This window comes from Parambassis ranga, chromosome 17 (assembly GCF_900634625.1).
Source record: "Parambassis ranga chromosome 17, fParRan2.1, whole genome shotgun sequence".
Classification (NCBI taxonomy): domain Eukaryota; kingdom Metazoa; phylum Chordata; class Actinopteri; family Ambassidae; genus Parambassis; species Parambassis ranga.
In genome coordinates, this window is record NC_041037.1 from 21,681,271 (window position 1) to 21,695,624 (window position 14,354).

General features: G+C 44.2%; 1 protein-coding gene across 1 annotated transcript in view; it reads left to right on the forward strand.

Moving 5' to 3' along the window:
* The window catches only part of LOC114449775 (neoverrucotoxin subunit alpha-like), a 39,114-nt gene extending 33,380 nt beyond the window's left edge, over nucleotides 1-5,734 (forward strand). Inside the window, exons 4-5 of the mRNA XM_028427609.1 lie at nucleotides 3,698-5,630; nucleotides 5,698-5,734. Coding sequence (XP_028283410.1) covers nucleotides 3,698-5,630; nucleotides 5,698-5,734 — 1,970 coding nt within the window. The remainder of the gene's footprint in view (nucleotides 1-3,697; nucleotides 5,631-5,697) is intronic.
* The last annotated feature ends 8,620 nt before the right edge of the window (nucleotides 5,735-14,354 follow it).

A 14,354-nucleotide genomic window follows, 5' to 3' on the forward strand; every position in this document is an offset into this window, starting at 1 on the left:
ATCTTTCATGTTATATGATTAGGGGCCGGAAATGTAAGAGCCAATTAATAAGTTTAGTTTGAGTTTAGAAATTAAATGCTTGGATGATGTTTTATTTATCTAATGTTTGAGTTTATATGGCTTCTGGGTTTATTTTATCTGTACGCGTTGTAACACTCGACCATCATTTACAGTCAACGTTACCACAAAAAAACAAACTAGGGACGTTACCAATTTCAATTGTTTAATAAAAAGAAAAGACCAACTTGGATAACTTAAATTTCACTGTCAACCACAGTGTCCTGTTAAAGGGCTTGCCCCGCAAAACAATACACTCCCAATAAGGAAACAAAGGTTTTTTTCTATTTAAGTATTTCTCACCCAACAAAAATTCCACCCCATTCCCGCAAAACTTTCACCACAACAGGCAGTCCAAAAGGAGGCCGAAGGCACATCCTACTAAGAGAGAAGAAAAGGAAAAAAAAATGTCCGTTTTCTTATCCTGTGGGTGGCAATGTCCATTCCATATGAAAAGGTCCCATAAATCCCAAAGTCTTTGAAAAGGTAACAAAAATAAAGTCCAAAATACCAGTTGTAGCAAAAAACGAATTAGAAGCTTCTCCCTCACTCACCCTGGACACCAGGGGTTTCCATCCAGGCTTTGTGGTGAGGTGATTCTCTTCCCAGTCTTTATTCTCACTTCAGGCTAAGAGTCCCTTCTTGTGTAGTTCGCTGGGGTCCACTTTTCACAGAAAACCCCCCGTGGGCCCTGAAGAAACACAGACTCCTTTCCTTCCTGGTCCTCAGTCTATCTCTCCCCTCTCCCAAACTTTTCTCAGTTGCCCTTTTTCAAATCTAAGCCACACCCAGCTAACCTGCATGACACAGGAAACACTTCTCCCCAGACAGGAAGGAAACATACATATACACATGCACATACATTTTCTCATTTTTGTGGTGGTGCCACAGCATATTATTTAACTGCTGTGACAGCGTTCATTTTCATTGGATCATTGATATGACGTATTCCTTCCCTGCACTCTTGTCCAGTTTGCTTCGCCGTCACCCAAGGAGATTGTGTGTTCGTCTCGCCCTTGTTGCTGCCTTGCATTGCCACAGCCAGGAAACTCAGGTTATACCTTGCCTTGTGTTTAGTCCTTGTTTTGCCCTGCCTTGCCTCGTGACCTCCTTATTCTAGTTTTTGCTTTGCCATGACGTTTTTCCACTATAAGTGTGATTTTTAGTTTTGGACTGTTTGCTTTTTGCCCTCCTGACACAAAATAAAGACTTTTGATTTTAAACCCCTCTGCCTTCTGCACCTGTGTCCACTCCACCATACAAACCCTGACATCTCCAGCAATTCAGAGCAATGCTTCACATCAGCATTCAGAACAATGATTGAACGCTGATGTGAAGGATTGCTCTGAATTTGCTGAGAATCTGCAATCTGAATTTAATTTGCTGAAACACGATTAAGAATTTAAAAAGATGAAGCTCCTATTTTGAAAAGAAGAAAATGTTGAAAAGAACAATGAATAGGAGAGAAATAAAAAAGAACAGTGTGAACTCTGGCTCAGCGTTGATTGGTGAGTAAACAATTACCTGAACAACAGAAGCTTAGAGCTTAGAGTTATTAAGTATCTACCTGCCATATCAACAATGATCCTACTCATATTTACCAGGACTGATCAAAGATAATGATCCATTTAACTGCAGTTGTTTTTTCTGCTGCTTTCTTCTTTCTTCAGTTTTCAGCCATGTTCTATCTCTTTACACGAAGTGAGACATTTCCAAGAAACTCAGTCCAATAACTGAAAAGTGAAAGAAAGACACACCACCACCTTTGTCTTATGTCTCCAGGAATTATCCTCTTTTATGAGCAGAGGGCTGGGCTGTGTAGCCACAGACATCTTGGGAGTGAAAGAACTGCCCCCTGGAGGTGTGTCTTGTTCACAGAGGATATAACATCTAAACGGCAGCACTCCCTCAGCAGACCGAACACATTCACTCTGTGAGTAAGCTTTTTGTGTCTTTTGCATGCACCTGTTGTGTATCTTTGCTGAGTCCTTCATTTTGTGCTTATTAACCAAAGACTGTGAACATGGTTTATCTCACCTAAATATGTCACAGAAGAGAAGCTTTTGTAGTGTGCTGGGACCTGGGAGTGTTCTGTCAGGAGGACTGGCTGACACCTGGTTCACCTGGTGGTTGCTCTATATCTAGATGCCTGGGCTGTCAGAGGCTCTCCTTCCTTTTCTCCTACATTTTGGGTTTTGCTTTGATTCACATTCATGCAGGCCACGCTGCAAAGACCTCTTACTCAGATCTACAGGTCATTAACTAGCTGGATCAGCTTGTTGATAGTTTAACAGTACCAGTATCAGTTCACATGTGATCAGTACTGAACCCTACCCCTGTCTGTGTTTTTACAGAAAAACTGCACATCCACCAAACGGCTGCATTTCTGTCTGCTTTTATATCAAAGACATACTGTTATAGGTGTACTTTTAGTGGTTGTTAGGTTTGAACTGTGGCGGATTTTATTGACTGCTTTGTGTTTGTCTTATTTTTATCATGAAATGCTGTGTATGATTTAATGATTAACCTTTTTTTATTTTCCTGCCTCAGCCCCTCCTCACACAGGCTAACATACATCTACAGCTTCTACTGGCTTTAATTTGCCTCTCTGTCCAACACTTCTCACACTTCTAACACTGATGCTTCCATCTAGAACAGGGGTGTCCAGAGTCCATTCAGATTTTATATGGTCTTAAATTGTCTGTCTTAAAATGTGTTATTTTTGGCCAACCAGCTAAACAGAATAAATCATATAAAATCAATAGGCGATGCTTATTTATATAAGACTCATTGTGTAACATGATGTTCTGAGCAGACCATTGTCAGTCGCTGCCTGCGTCGTCACAGTGCGTCACACCATTGGTTACAGCAACACAGAGGGCTCTGAAGGTGCACAGCACCGGTTCAACACTTAGTCACAACTCACCACTAGACCAAAAGTGCTTATACACACAACCTGCTATCAGAGTGTCCGTGCTGTACAAGTGAAGTTCTCCAAAACAGCTCCAATGTGACAGCGAATGCTGCAGCCTAGACCAGATATTAGTAAAAGTGATCTGTGCTTCTTTAACTTTCCAGAAATGCGAACATCTGTTTGGCTCCACTGCTGTGAGCAGACTTTCTGTTATAAACTCTGATGTTTTTGTCCATCTTTATTGTCATCCTATAGAAACACAAAGGACTCAGGTCTGACATGTCAGTGAGTCTGTGAGCTGAATTAACACACATATTGAAACAATCATATTCTGTATTCTAGAATACAATATGACCTCTGAAGGCAGCAACACGATCGAGGTGGCAGCACTTGGCCGGCCCATGTACCAAGAACCCATGTACACAAATTCAACGTCATAGAAGAACTACGGGTCAAATCTTTTTCAGGGAACATTTAGCCCACTCTAGGTAGAGATGCTTGTCCTGCTGCAGGCTGAGATTAAACATGTCCTATTATTAGGTAAGAACGGGACACAGCTGTGATTATGGGTGGATTGTGGGTGATAGGAGTGGGACATCTGTGTTATTAAAGATCTTTGCAGCACCATGAGAATAGATTTAAAAAGGCAGACTTGCTTCTGGTCTTTTTGATGTAAAAACACCTTTTGTGAACAGGAAGCTGAACTTTCTTCTACTCCTTCTGCAGGTGTGACACTGTGGGACAGTGAAGACCTGATGAAACATCTGGGAGAAAGGCCTCAGTCCTCTAATGATTTTGAAATAGTTGCATCTGAATCAATTGAGGGCAAATTGTCAGCCCTGAACGTTGAAGCTTCTCTGAAGGCCAGTTTCCTGGGTGGACTGGTTCAGGTTGACGGTTCAGCCAAATACCTGAATGACAGTAAGACCTCCAGAAACCAGGCCAGGGTAACGCTGAAGTACAAGGCGACCACAAAGTTCCAGGAGCTGTCGATGAACCATCTTGCAAGAGGCAACATGAAGCATCAGGATGTGTTTGATAAAGGCTTAGCAACACATGTGGTCACAGGTATTCTTTATGGGGCACAGGCCTTCTTCGTGTTTGACCGCGAGGTGTCTGAGAAGGAAGATCGTCAAGACGTTGAGGGGAACCTGAAGGTGGTCATCAACAAGATCCCTCTTCTTTCTGTAGAGGGTGAAGGCTCCCTGAAAATGAAAGATGAGGACACAGCAAAGGTTGATAAATTCTCCTGCAGATTCTACGGAGACTTTTTACTGGCGAAAACTCCAACAACCTTTCAGGATGCAGTTCAGGTCTACCAAAGCCTGCCAAAACTACTGGGAGCTGACGGAGAAAAGGCCGTACCAGTGAAGGTCTGGCTGCTGCCTCTGACTGCTTTAGATTCTTCTGCTGCTAAACTCGTCCGTGAGATCAGTGTGGGACTAGTTCAAGAAGCACAGAGCGTCCTGGAGGACTTCACAGAGCTGGACATGAGGTGCAACGATGCTCTGAGCACCCCCACAGCACAGCAGTTCCCACAGATCACCGACAAGCTTCGACACTTTAAAGACATGTGCTCTGAGTTCAAGCTGGTATTCCAACAAACTCTGGCAATGAAACTTCCATCAATCCGAGGAGGAGGAGAAGAGGAGGCCGAGCTCGCAGGAGTCCTGAAGAAGAGACGTTCTTCACCTTTCAACAGTAAAAACCTGAACGCCTGGATGGACTGTAAAGAGAGAGAAATCTACACCTTGATGTCTTTCACCAACATGATGAAAAACACCAAAATCCTCCCATCTGAAGTCCACCTGTACAAGGAAAGTCTGAGTGCAGAGACGGCTGTGTGTTTTGTTTTCACCTCACTGGGACGTGCTGAACCGTTCCTCTCAGCTTTATCAGACTACTTAAGAGGAGGAACCAAACCAGACGACCCCCAACATCCACACAGTCATTATGTGGAGAAGGAACAGTGGTACCTGTCAAGAGAAACGGCGAAGAACGCAAAGCTCTTCAGAGACTTTGCAGAGGCCAACAAAGAAAACCAGAACATCAAATTCCTGACTGTGGGTCTAACAGACGAGACACACCAAGGTTCAACTATCTACCTTTATAAAGACGGCTTGTCTGACAGTGAGAACTTTGAGCCTCCTTCAAAGCCTGAAACTGTGGCAGCAGGTGACATAAACCACGACAGTGTGACGCTGAAGGTTTCTCCTCCCAGATGTGGAGCAGAGAACATCACCTCCTACTCTGTGGAGTTCTGTGTGAGTGGAGAGGATGGATGCCAGCAAAAGACTGAACCAAAAGCTGAAGAGGTCACAGTGAGCGGCCTGAGGCCAAACACAGAGTACCAGTTCAGATGCAGAGCAGTGACCTCAGCAGGTGTCGGGCCCGCAGCTGTTCTCAGTGATCCCATTAAAACCTTACCCTGCAGCCCTCCTGGAGAACCTCATGTTGAACCAACCTCATGTGACATATCAGTGAGCTGGGAGAAGCCAGCTGAGCTCGGACAGGATGTCCAGATATCGAGCTACGTGGTGGAGTACGCAGAAACAGACCCTGAGAAGAAAGAAGAAGAACTGCAGTGGAAACAAATGATGTCAGGAGGTGAAAGGGGGTCATTTCAGGGCTTCAGTCAGAGACCAGATATGCAGTCAGGGTCAGGTGTGATTGTGGAGCAGCTGGCAGGAGCAAAGACAGCATCACTGTCCATGTCTGCACCACAGCAGCCTCACTCCCAGAATCCCTCAGATGTACCAGTGAAAAGATGGACTCTGACTTGCCCGCAGTTTACAAGCTGCCTCTGAAAGAAGACCACATAGTGGACTGCAGGAGGTTTGAGTTTGGAGAAAGAAGCAACAGGCAGAATCGTACAGTCGTACTGTTTGGAGGAACCGGATCAGGAAAGTCCACCCTCATCAATGCAATGATCAACTACATAGTTGGTGTGGAGTGGAAGGACTGTTTCAGATTCAGACTGATTAATGCAGGTCAGTCCACATCAGCAGCTCACAGCCAGACCTCTGAGGTCACCATGTACCAGATCAACCACCAGGACGGGTTCAGAGTGCCCTTCTCTCTGACCATCATTCACACTCCAGGCTTTGGAGACACCAGAGGCATAGACAGAGACAGGGAGATCACAGAGCAGCTCAGAAACCTCTTCTCTGATCCACGTGGTGTCAGTGAGATTGATGCTGTGTGTTTTGTGGTTCAGGCCTCTTTAGCACTCACACCATCACAGAAATACGTGTTTGACTCTGTGCTCTCAATCTTTGGCAAAGATGTGGCAGAGAACATCAGAATTCTGGTGACGTTTGCAGATGGTCAGTGTCCACCAGTCCTAGAGGCCATCACAGAGTCAGGTGTCCCCTGTCCTAAAACAAAAGCTGGACTACCAGTCCACTTCAAATTCAACAATTCAGCAGTGTTTGCACACAACAAACCATCTGAAGCTAAGAGCACAGGTGGTGATGATGATGATGATGGTGATGGTTATGATGATGGTGGAAGCTTTGATCAGATGTTTTGGGACATGGGGACCAGCAGCATGAAGACGTTCTTTGCTGCTCTGTCTAAGATTGAAACTAAAAGCTTGACCCTGACAAAGGAGGTCCTCAGAGAGAGACGGCAGCTCGAGGTCTCAGTGGAGAATCTGCAGGAGGAGATCAAAGTCGGGTTAGCCAAGCTGGAGGAGCTAAAAGAGACACGTGAGAAATGCTTTCAGCTTGGATACAGGATTAACAGAATTGAGACCTTCCAGTTTGAAGTCACCATCATGAAGCCTTTTAAAGAGAAGATCTCAGGTTCTGGAAGTTTCTTCATCAACTGTCAGCAGTGTCATGTGACCTGTGACCCATCCAGTGATGCTGATGGAGGAAGCTGCACTGCAGCAGGAGAAGATGGATTCTGCACCAAGTGTCCAGGCAAATGTCACCAGAGTGTACATTTTATACAGCAGTACAGATGGCAGTACAAGGAAGTGGAAGAAACACAAAGTCTGGAAGCGCTGAGGGAAAAGTTTCTGAAAGGCAACAACAACATGACAACTGATTGGGCTCTGAGTGACGGCCTGAGACGTGAATATAATGGTTTGAAGACTGAGGTGAACAAAGTGATCCAGAATTCTGCCAACAGTCTGAACAGACTTAGAGAGATGTCACTGAATCCAAATCCTCTCTCCACTAAAGAGTACACAAAACTGATTATTGAAGGAGAGAAATCAGAGACCAAACCGGGCTGGGAGAGACGAGTTCAGTGCTTGAAAAATGAGCACTGTAGAATTCACTTTGAGGAAATTATGGAGAAAATGATTTTCGGTAAAACAACACACTGATTTTTCTGCTGTCTGTCTGTAGGATTCAGTCTGTCCAAAGGTCTGGATGCTTTTATGATATTATCCATCTCTAGTATTGACATATATCTGTAATATAAGCTGAAGAGTATCAGCATCAAGATGTAATATGAGGCTCCATGCTTTCAGTATACACCATGATGGTATTTGTGGTCTGAGCATGTTTGAAGTACCAGGATGTTCACTTATATTGTTCAAGATCCAAAGATTCAAAGCATTTATTGTCCTGTGCACAGTAAGGAAACAGGTTTGCCAGGATGCTTGTTTAACGGAACCCGTGTTCTCAGTAGCTGCCCTCACTGTAAACAAGCTGACTCCTGGACATGTGTCTGTGTGAGGAGACACTGAACTTATTTTCATGTTAAAGCAGCTGACATATTTTATTTAATTTCTATTCACAGTTGATTTTGTTATTCTACATAAATGTCATTGTCTGTACTGTATCTCCAATGGTACAGCAAATCACTCATTAAGGAATATGACATGCAGTTTATTTAGTAAACTATGTTTAGATTTAGTCTTAGTGAAACTGAGGGAAATTCACTGCTGATCATTGTTTTCTTTTATTACTGTGTTCTCCTGTATTCATGTCGTCGCAGTGATCATGTGACCTTTGCTTTGAACAATTTGTGATTGTAAGATTTGCTAAAATAGAATAAATCAAATAAAATAAAATAAAATTTGACTCTCGTTCTTGTACATTGATGAGTTCTGTTCTGATGATAGATAGGTACTAAAAATAAGCAAAAATCAAATTAGTATGTTCAGGACTTCAGGTGCATGCGACGCAAGAGATGCAGTCACTTCCATCCAGTGTTTCATCATCAACACATGGTGTAGAATGACTGATTCCTGCAGTGACTCTGTAAACAGGAGACAATGAGCCTGCTGGATATTTTCTACACATCAAATATTTCATCAGAGGCCAACATGGACCAGGCCAAACATCCAGTCACATGTTGGAGCCTGCAGCTTCTTTACAGTTCAGTGTGGGTCTGCTGGTCTCTGCAGGACCATGGAGCCCCTCACAGTCCTGTGCTGCAGCAGTTTAACATGAAAGCTCCTAAAGTAGAACACATGAAGGGATCTGGATCTCATGTCTGTGTTAGACAGCTTCACATCTTGTCCTTCATTTATCATGAGAATGTTTTGGAACGTAAAGAGTGAGTGAGGCGTCACACACTTGAACAGTTTGTTAAAGCTGTGTGTGTGTTGTGTTGTGTGTCAGTGTGTGTCTGTCCTGTACCAGTCATGCTGGAGTCCTCAGACAGAGACAGCAGTACATGTTTACTGCCTGCAGGGCGGCGACATCTGACAGATTTATTTTGTCTCATAGCTGTTTCCTTTTTGAGACAGAAGGGGGCAGCACATGGTAAAGAGTCCAGGCTGGACTGATCTGCTCCCCCTGCAGGACTACTCAGGGCCCTGCAGTCCTCGGTCATCAGGGGTCTGGCCTTCACTGTTGTCTCTGTTGGACTCTAGCCCTCTTTACAGTCTGGATTCTCTCTGACCCCGTGTTGCCTCCTCTCATTATCTGAGTCTAACTTCCTGTGTGTCACTGTCGTGCTGCTTCTTTATTGGACGAAGCATCGTCATGGTTACACTCAGGGCTGGAGTGGGCCACTTTTTCCATGGAGGAAGAATCTGAACAAACGAAACAGCAGCTAGGTCTTTTTAAATTTCCTTGTTATTAGTTCAGGTCTGTTGGTATCCATCACATCTGTGTTTGTGACATATCGATGTTCATTCTGTTATCCTCTCTACCTGTCCCTACTGTACTTGAAACTGGATATTTGTGATTAATGGTGTGCATTGAGCTCTACATGATAAACCACTAAGCTAAGCTGACATATTGAATGTTGCTGTATACACTGGCAATAACAAATGACTTCCATATCTCTGTTTACCGGCTGCAGCTGCAGTCTGTCCTCTGACAGACACATCTGTTAATTTGGCACATTTGGCCTTTTCGGCTACACCTGGCCTCTTCCTACCCTCCATCACCACCGACTGATGCTTCATGCTGTATTTAATTTTACCGCTCCAGTCAGAACACAGGAGTCATGAGCCCAACCAAACTTTGAGAGGAATTCCAAACTCCAAAATCGGGAATCCTCCTGAATCTCCTAAATAGCCACTCTGGGCCTGACGCGGACTGCTGGAGGCACGGGATTGATTTTAAGATTCTTTTATTTCTTTTTAAATGTCTCAACGGGTTAGTACCTCTCAGACCTTGTCAGACTGCACAGGGCCTCCAGAGACCTCCGCTCAGCCAACCTGAGGGTCCTGGAGGTTCCCAGATCAAATCAGGTGCACACTCCACCACACACAGAGAGGACAGAGGAGGGACCAGTAAATGACAGCAACAGATTCTTACAGTGATGAAACTGTAACAGGAGCATATGTATAGAGGTAGATACTGTTCCAGTGGTCTCTGATTTATATTGTTATTTATGAAAAATGTGGCCCTTTGTTTTTCTTATGGAAGTCCATGTGGCCCTCGCAAAACACTAATTGCCCACCCCCCCTGCTCTAAAGGGCGAGGAAGGAAGTGGAACTTATTTAACCCCGTTCTTCATCAGAACACAGTCAGCACGCCGACACCACAGTATAGATCTGTGTAAGGACGGTCCTCTGACACCGAGGTTCTGACACATGCTCGGCAGCTCATGAAGCGATTGTCTCGAACCACTGTGCAGAGGCTTGCTTCGGTCACGTGACTAGTGACGTTTGAACCACTTCAGTGACGTTTGAAGCAGGTGAGTGCTTCGAATGGTATAGAGTCATGTGATTGGATCGGGTTGTGAATCGCTTGGTGGGACCGAGTGTGTTCAGGGATATATTTAATGTAGATATATCAATATATAGTAATAGATCAATCAGTTAGATAGTGAAATATATCAGCTACATGATACTTTTATTAGATATGAGTTAAATATATTACTTAGATGCACACACTATTTCACAATTCACTAAGAATTCCATATCATTAAATGCAGTTAATCGCAATTTGTCATTGTGTACATTTTAGTAAAAGAAATTCTATTGATCACGTTTCTCTTGCATAGGCGAAACTCTCTGTTTGTGTCTGTGTGTGTGTGGAGGACTTCCTCGCGTCTCATAAGTTTTGAACCTGGACCCTCTCGCACCCAAACCGACAATGATTCCCCTACACCACCATCCAGCTTCGTTCTCTGCCGCAGATGCTTTAAATGTGTTAAACATTTTAATCGGATTAATCATGATGTTTGATCAGCCCTGATTATTATGTTTCCACTTCAAATATAACTTTGTACCAACTGTGTGCAGTGAACCTGAAAGTTTAATGTATTTTATTGTGTCAGCCTGAAACCATTCACCAGGTAGTGCAGTCGAACGAGACGAGATTCAAATCCCAACCAGTCCATGAACCAGTAATACACCGCAGTTCAATTGATTCACCACTAGATGTCCTCCTCGAGCACTGTGTCATCGAAGCCTCGAGTAATGAACCTTTTTATTGAATCAGGTGTCGAAGCTTCAACAAAGCCTCAAAAACCATCACTAGATCTGTGTACATACAACCACACAAATACACTCATCAATCATGTTATGATGATTCATTATTAGTATTAATTTACTTAATGATAGTGTTGAAATCACAAGCTGCAGAGCTGCCCTGCTCTCTCTGGAGACGCCTAGTTGAGTCCTTCTCCAGATGAAGGAGAGAGAGAGGAGAAGAGGGAGACAGGACAGAGAGGATGAAGGAGAGAGAGAGGAGAAGAAGAGGGAGACAGGACAGAGAGGATGAAGGAGAGAGAGAGAGGAGAAGAAGAGGGAGACAGGACAGAGAGGATGAAGAGAGAGAGGAGAAGAAGAGGGAGACAGGACAGAGAGGAAGAAGGAGAGAGAGGAGAAGAGAAGAGGGAGACAGGACAGAGAGGATGAAGGAGAGAGAGAGAGGAGAAGAAGAGGGAGACAGGACAGAGAGGATGAAGGAGAGAGAGAGGAGAAGAAGAGGGAGACAGGACAGAGAGGATGAAGAGAGAGAGGAGAAGAAGAGGGAGACAGGACAGAGAGGATGAAGGAGAGAGAGAGAGAGGAGGGAGACAGGACAGAGAGGATGAAGGAGAGAGAGGAGAAGAAGAGGGAGACAGGACAGAGAGGATGAAGGAGAGAGAGAGGAGAAGAAGAGGGAGACAGGACAGAGAGGATGAAGGAGAGAGAGAGGAGAAGAAGAGGGAGACAGGACAGAGAGGATGAAGGACAGAGAGAGAGAGGAGAAGAGGGAGACAGGACAGAGAGTTGATTTTATGTTCTGTGTTATTTAAATGTCACTTATTATATTGTATATTAAATTGTTCTTGTCTCTGTGTTAAACTCTTCTAACATTGTTACATCATGTGTTTCATCACCTATTTATAATTTAAGTAAACATTTGAACAACTTCTCAGTGACCACAGTAAATCATTTATTGTTCTGTTATGTAGAATATTTACAAAGACACAGTTTGAACATTTCTAACTATTTACCAGTGGGCATTATGAAAATGTACAGTTTATTATTTATAAAGATCAGCAGAAAATACTATTCACAAAGAACATATATATAAATGTTTGGCTGAGCAGGAGTCCTTGGTGCTGCTGGACTGGATGATGCCACGGTGAAGACCTTGGAGTCCTCTGGCTGTGAGTGGGACATCATCTGGGGGAGGGGGGTGTCTGTCTCCTCTGTCCACCACATCGTCCATCAGGGTTTGCAGAGCTGACGATCGGCGGCTGCCATGTTACTAAAGATGTTTTTAAAAAGGGCAAAAATAAAAATAATAACTTCAACAGAGCGGCTTCCAAAGCAGCTTAAAATATGAAAAGCTATAAAATATGTATCCTCACCCTCCAGAGGTGATGATGGTCAGTACACCTCCTCCAGGACAGACAGCTGGTCCTGCAGGGAGCCCCACTCTCCTCCACCCAGCAGTAATTCTCTGGTGCAGTGACAGACCTGATGCTTAATGACACATTAAAGCAGTGGTTTCAGGGTTATTTGCAGGGTTCTTACACATTTAGCTATTTATTTAAAGTATTAAAATTACAAACAGACCCTGTATCAAGTCTTACAATTGAATCAAATATAAATTACATTTAATCATATTTGTCTATCTACTGGTTATATATCTAGCGTTTGCTCAGTAGCTGGTATATTAATTATGATCAATAATATGGTTAAACAGCAGCTTACCGTCACCTCCCCACTGCGCTCTCCCAGCCTGAAGAAAATAAGCCGTCACCGGTTTTGCTGCCGCTGGAGCCGCCTCTCCTCTTCCTCCAACAACAAATAAATATATTAAAAAATTCCAAATGTCTAAATCCACACTGTTGTCCCGCTTGTTGTCTAGTCCGTGTTGTGTCGCTGTCGCTGCTTTTGTTTTTCCCGGGGCAAAATTTATGACGTCGCGCCACAATCAGGAAGTGATTTGAAGGCCAGACCGTCCCATTTACCAACGGTGGAGGATCCTCAGGAGGCCGCGGCCTCCTGAGACCGCGTAGGCTGCGTCCTCCGAAGGATGCAGACCCTGAATTGAGACACAGCTTGAGACAGTAAAGGGGAACTTGACGAGTCAGGAAACATATCTGTGTGGTCTGTTAGCAGACGTACATGAAGGAGGCCGAGCTGAGGCGCCCCCTATCTTTGTTTTCACACCAGGTCCCTGTTAAAAGAACCGACCCAGCACTCTTTAAGTGCAGCTGTTCATCTTGTACTCGGTCTTTTTTCTTATTTTTGCCAGTTCTCTGTTTAGTTCTACATCCTGGTTCTTTGTATTGTTTTCCTTCCTGCCCTGACCTCCCTCATGTGTTGATGTATCGTGCCTCCTGTTTTATTTTGACAGTCCTGTCCTCCCTGTGTCTCCTCTGTGAATTTACTTCCTCTTGTTTTCCGCCTCCTGTGATGACCGGCTCCTCCCTGATTGTGTTCACCTGTGTCTTGTCTCCCTGGTCTGTTTGAGTCCTGTGCTCCCCTTTGTTCGGGTCGTTGGTCTGTTGTCCTACCCTGTGCTGCTGTCTTACCTGTGTCTTCCCATCGTGTCGTCCTCCATGCTCCTTTGTCCTCCCATCCTCCCGCTGGATTACCTTTGTCGGTCAGTTTTCCTCTTCTGTCTTCCTGTAGATTTTGGTCTACTTCTGGACTTGGTCTTTTGGTGTACTTCTGGACTTGGTCTTTTGTATCGTTGTGCTTGGGTTTTGGATTTAGATCCTAGCTTTGAATAAAGCTCAGCTTCTGTTGAACTTCTTATGTCTGTGTTTGGGTCCTGTTGAAACACACAACAGGAGCAACAGAATCAGGACTCAGTTCTCTTTGTGTTCACACTGTGAGTTCACTACAAAGAGGACCGGCTTCTCCTTCTGGTCCAGCTCAGCTTTGTTGGGGCCTCGGTCCTGTTTCTGTTCACACCAGGTCCTCTAGAGCTCTCAGACCCACACTGCACTGAATTCTGGGTAGTTTTCACTTGAAGCAACATGTCTGCTGCTGTGCTGCCTCCTCCTGTGTTTCTGGTTATATTAGTGCACATTCAGGGAAAACAGAGTTATTGATTACATACGAGCACAAAAATAACAGAACTATTGATTATTGGATGTCTAAATAGCTTGTTTATAAAATGTAAATAGTTTCTAATTAAATTCTATCATTGTTGTTTATTGCCACGACCACGACCTGCTGCCATGTTTTGGATGTTTGTTTTCTGTACGGCTTAGTTTTCAGCGGCTACAGTCTCTACAGTAAGTGAAGAAGGTTAGAACACAGTGAGAAAGGCAGAGTGAACCTGCTGTTGTGTGCTGGTTAGACATACTGCACAGAAACTTAGAGATACACATGAAGGCCCATGGAGAGCACGGCGGAGGAACATCTGTGGAGGGAAACAGTCTGTGAGACTCGGATCCTTCAGGGCTTCAGCATCACTGTTCAGCCTGAAACAGGAAGTAACACACAGACTGTGCTGTTATTTGACAGAACAGAAGCACCACTTTAAAAAGCTCCTTCTTTGAACTCATT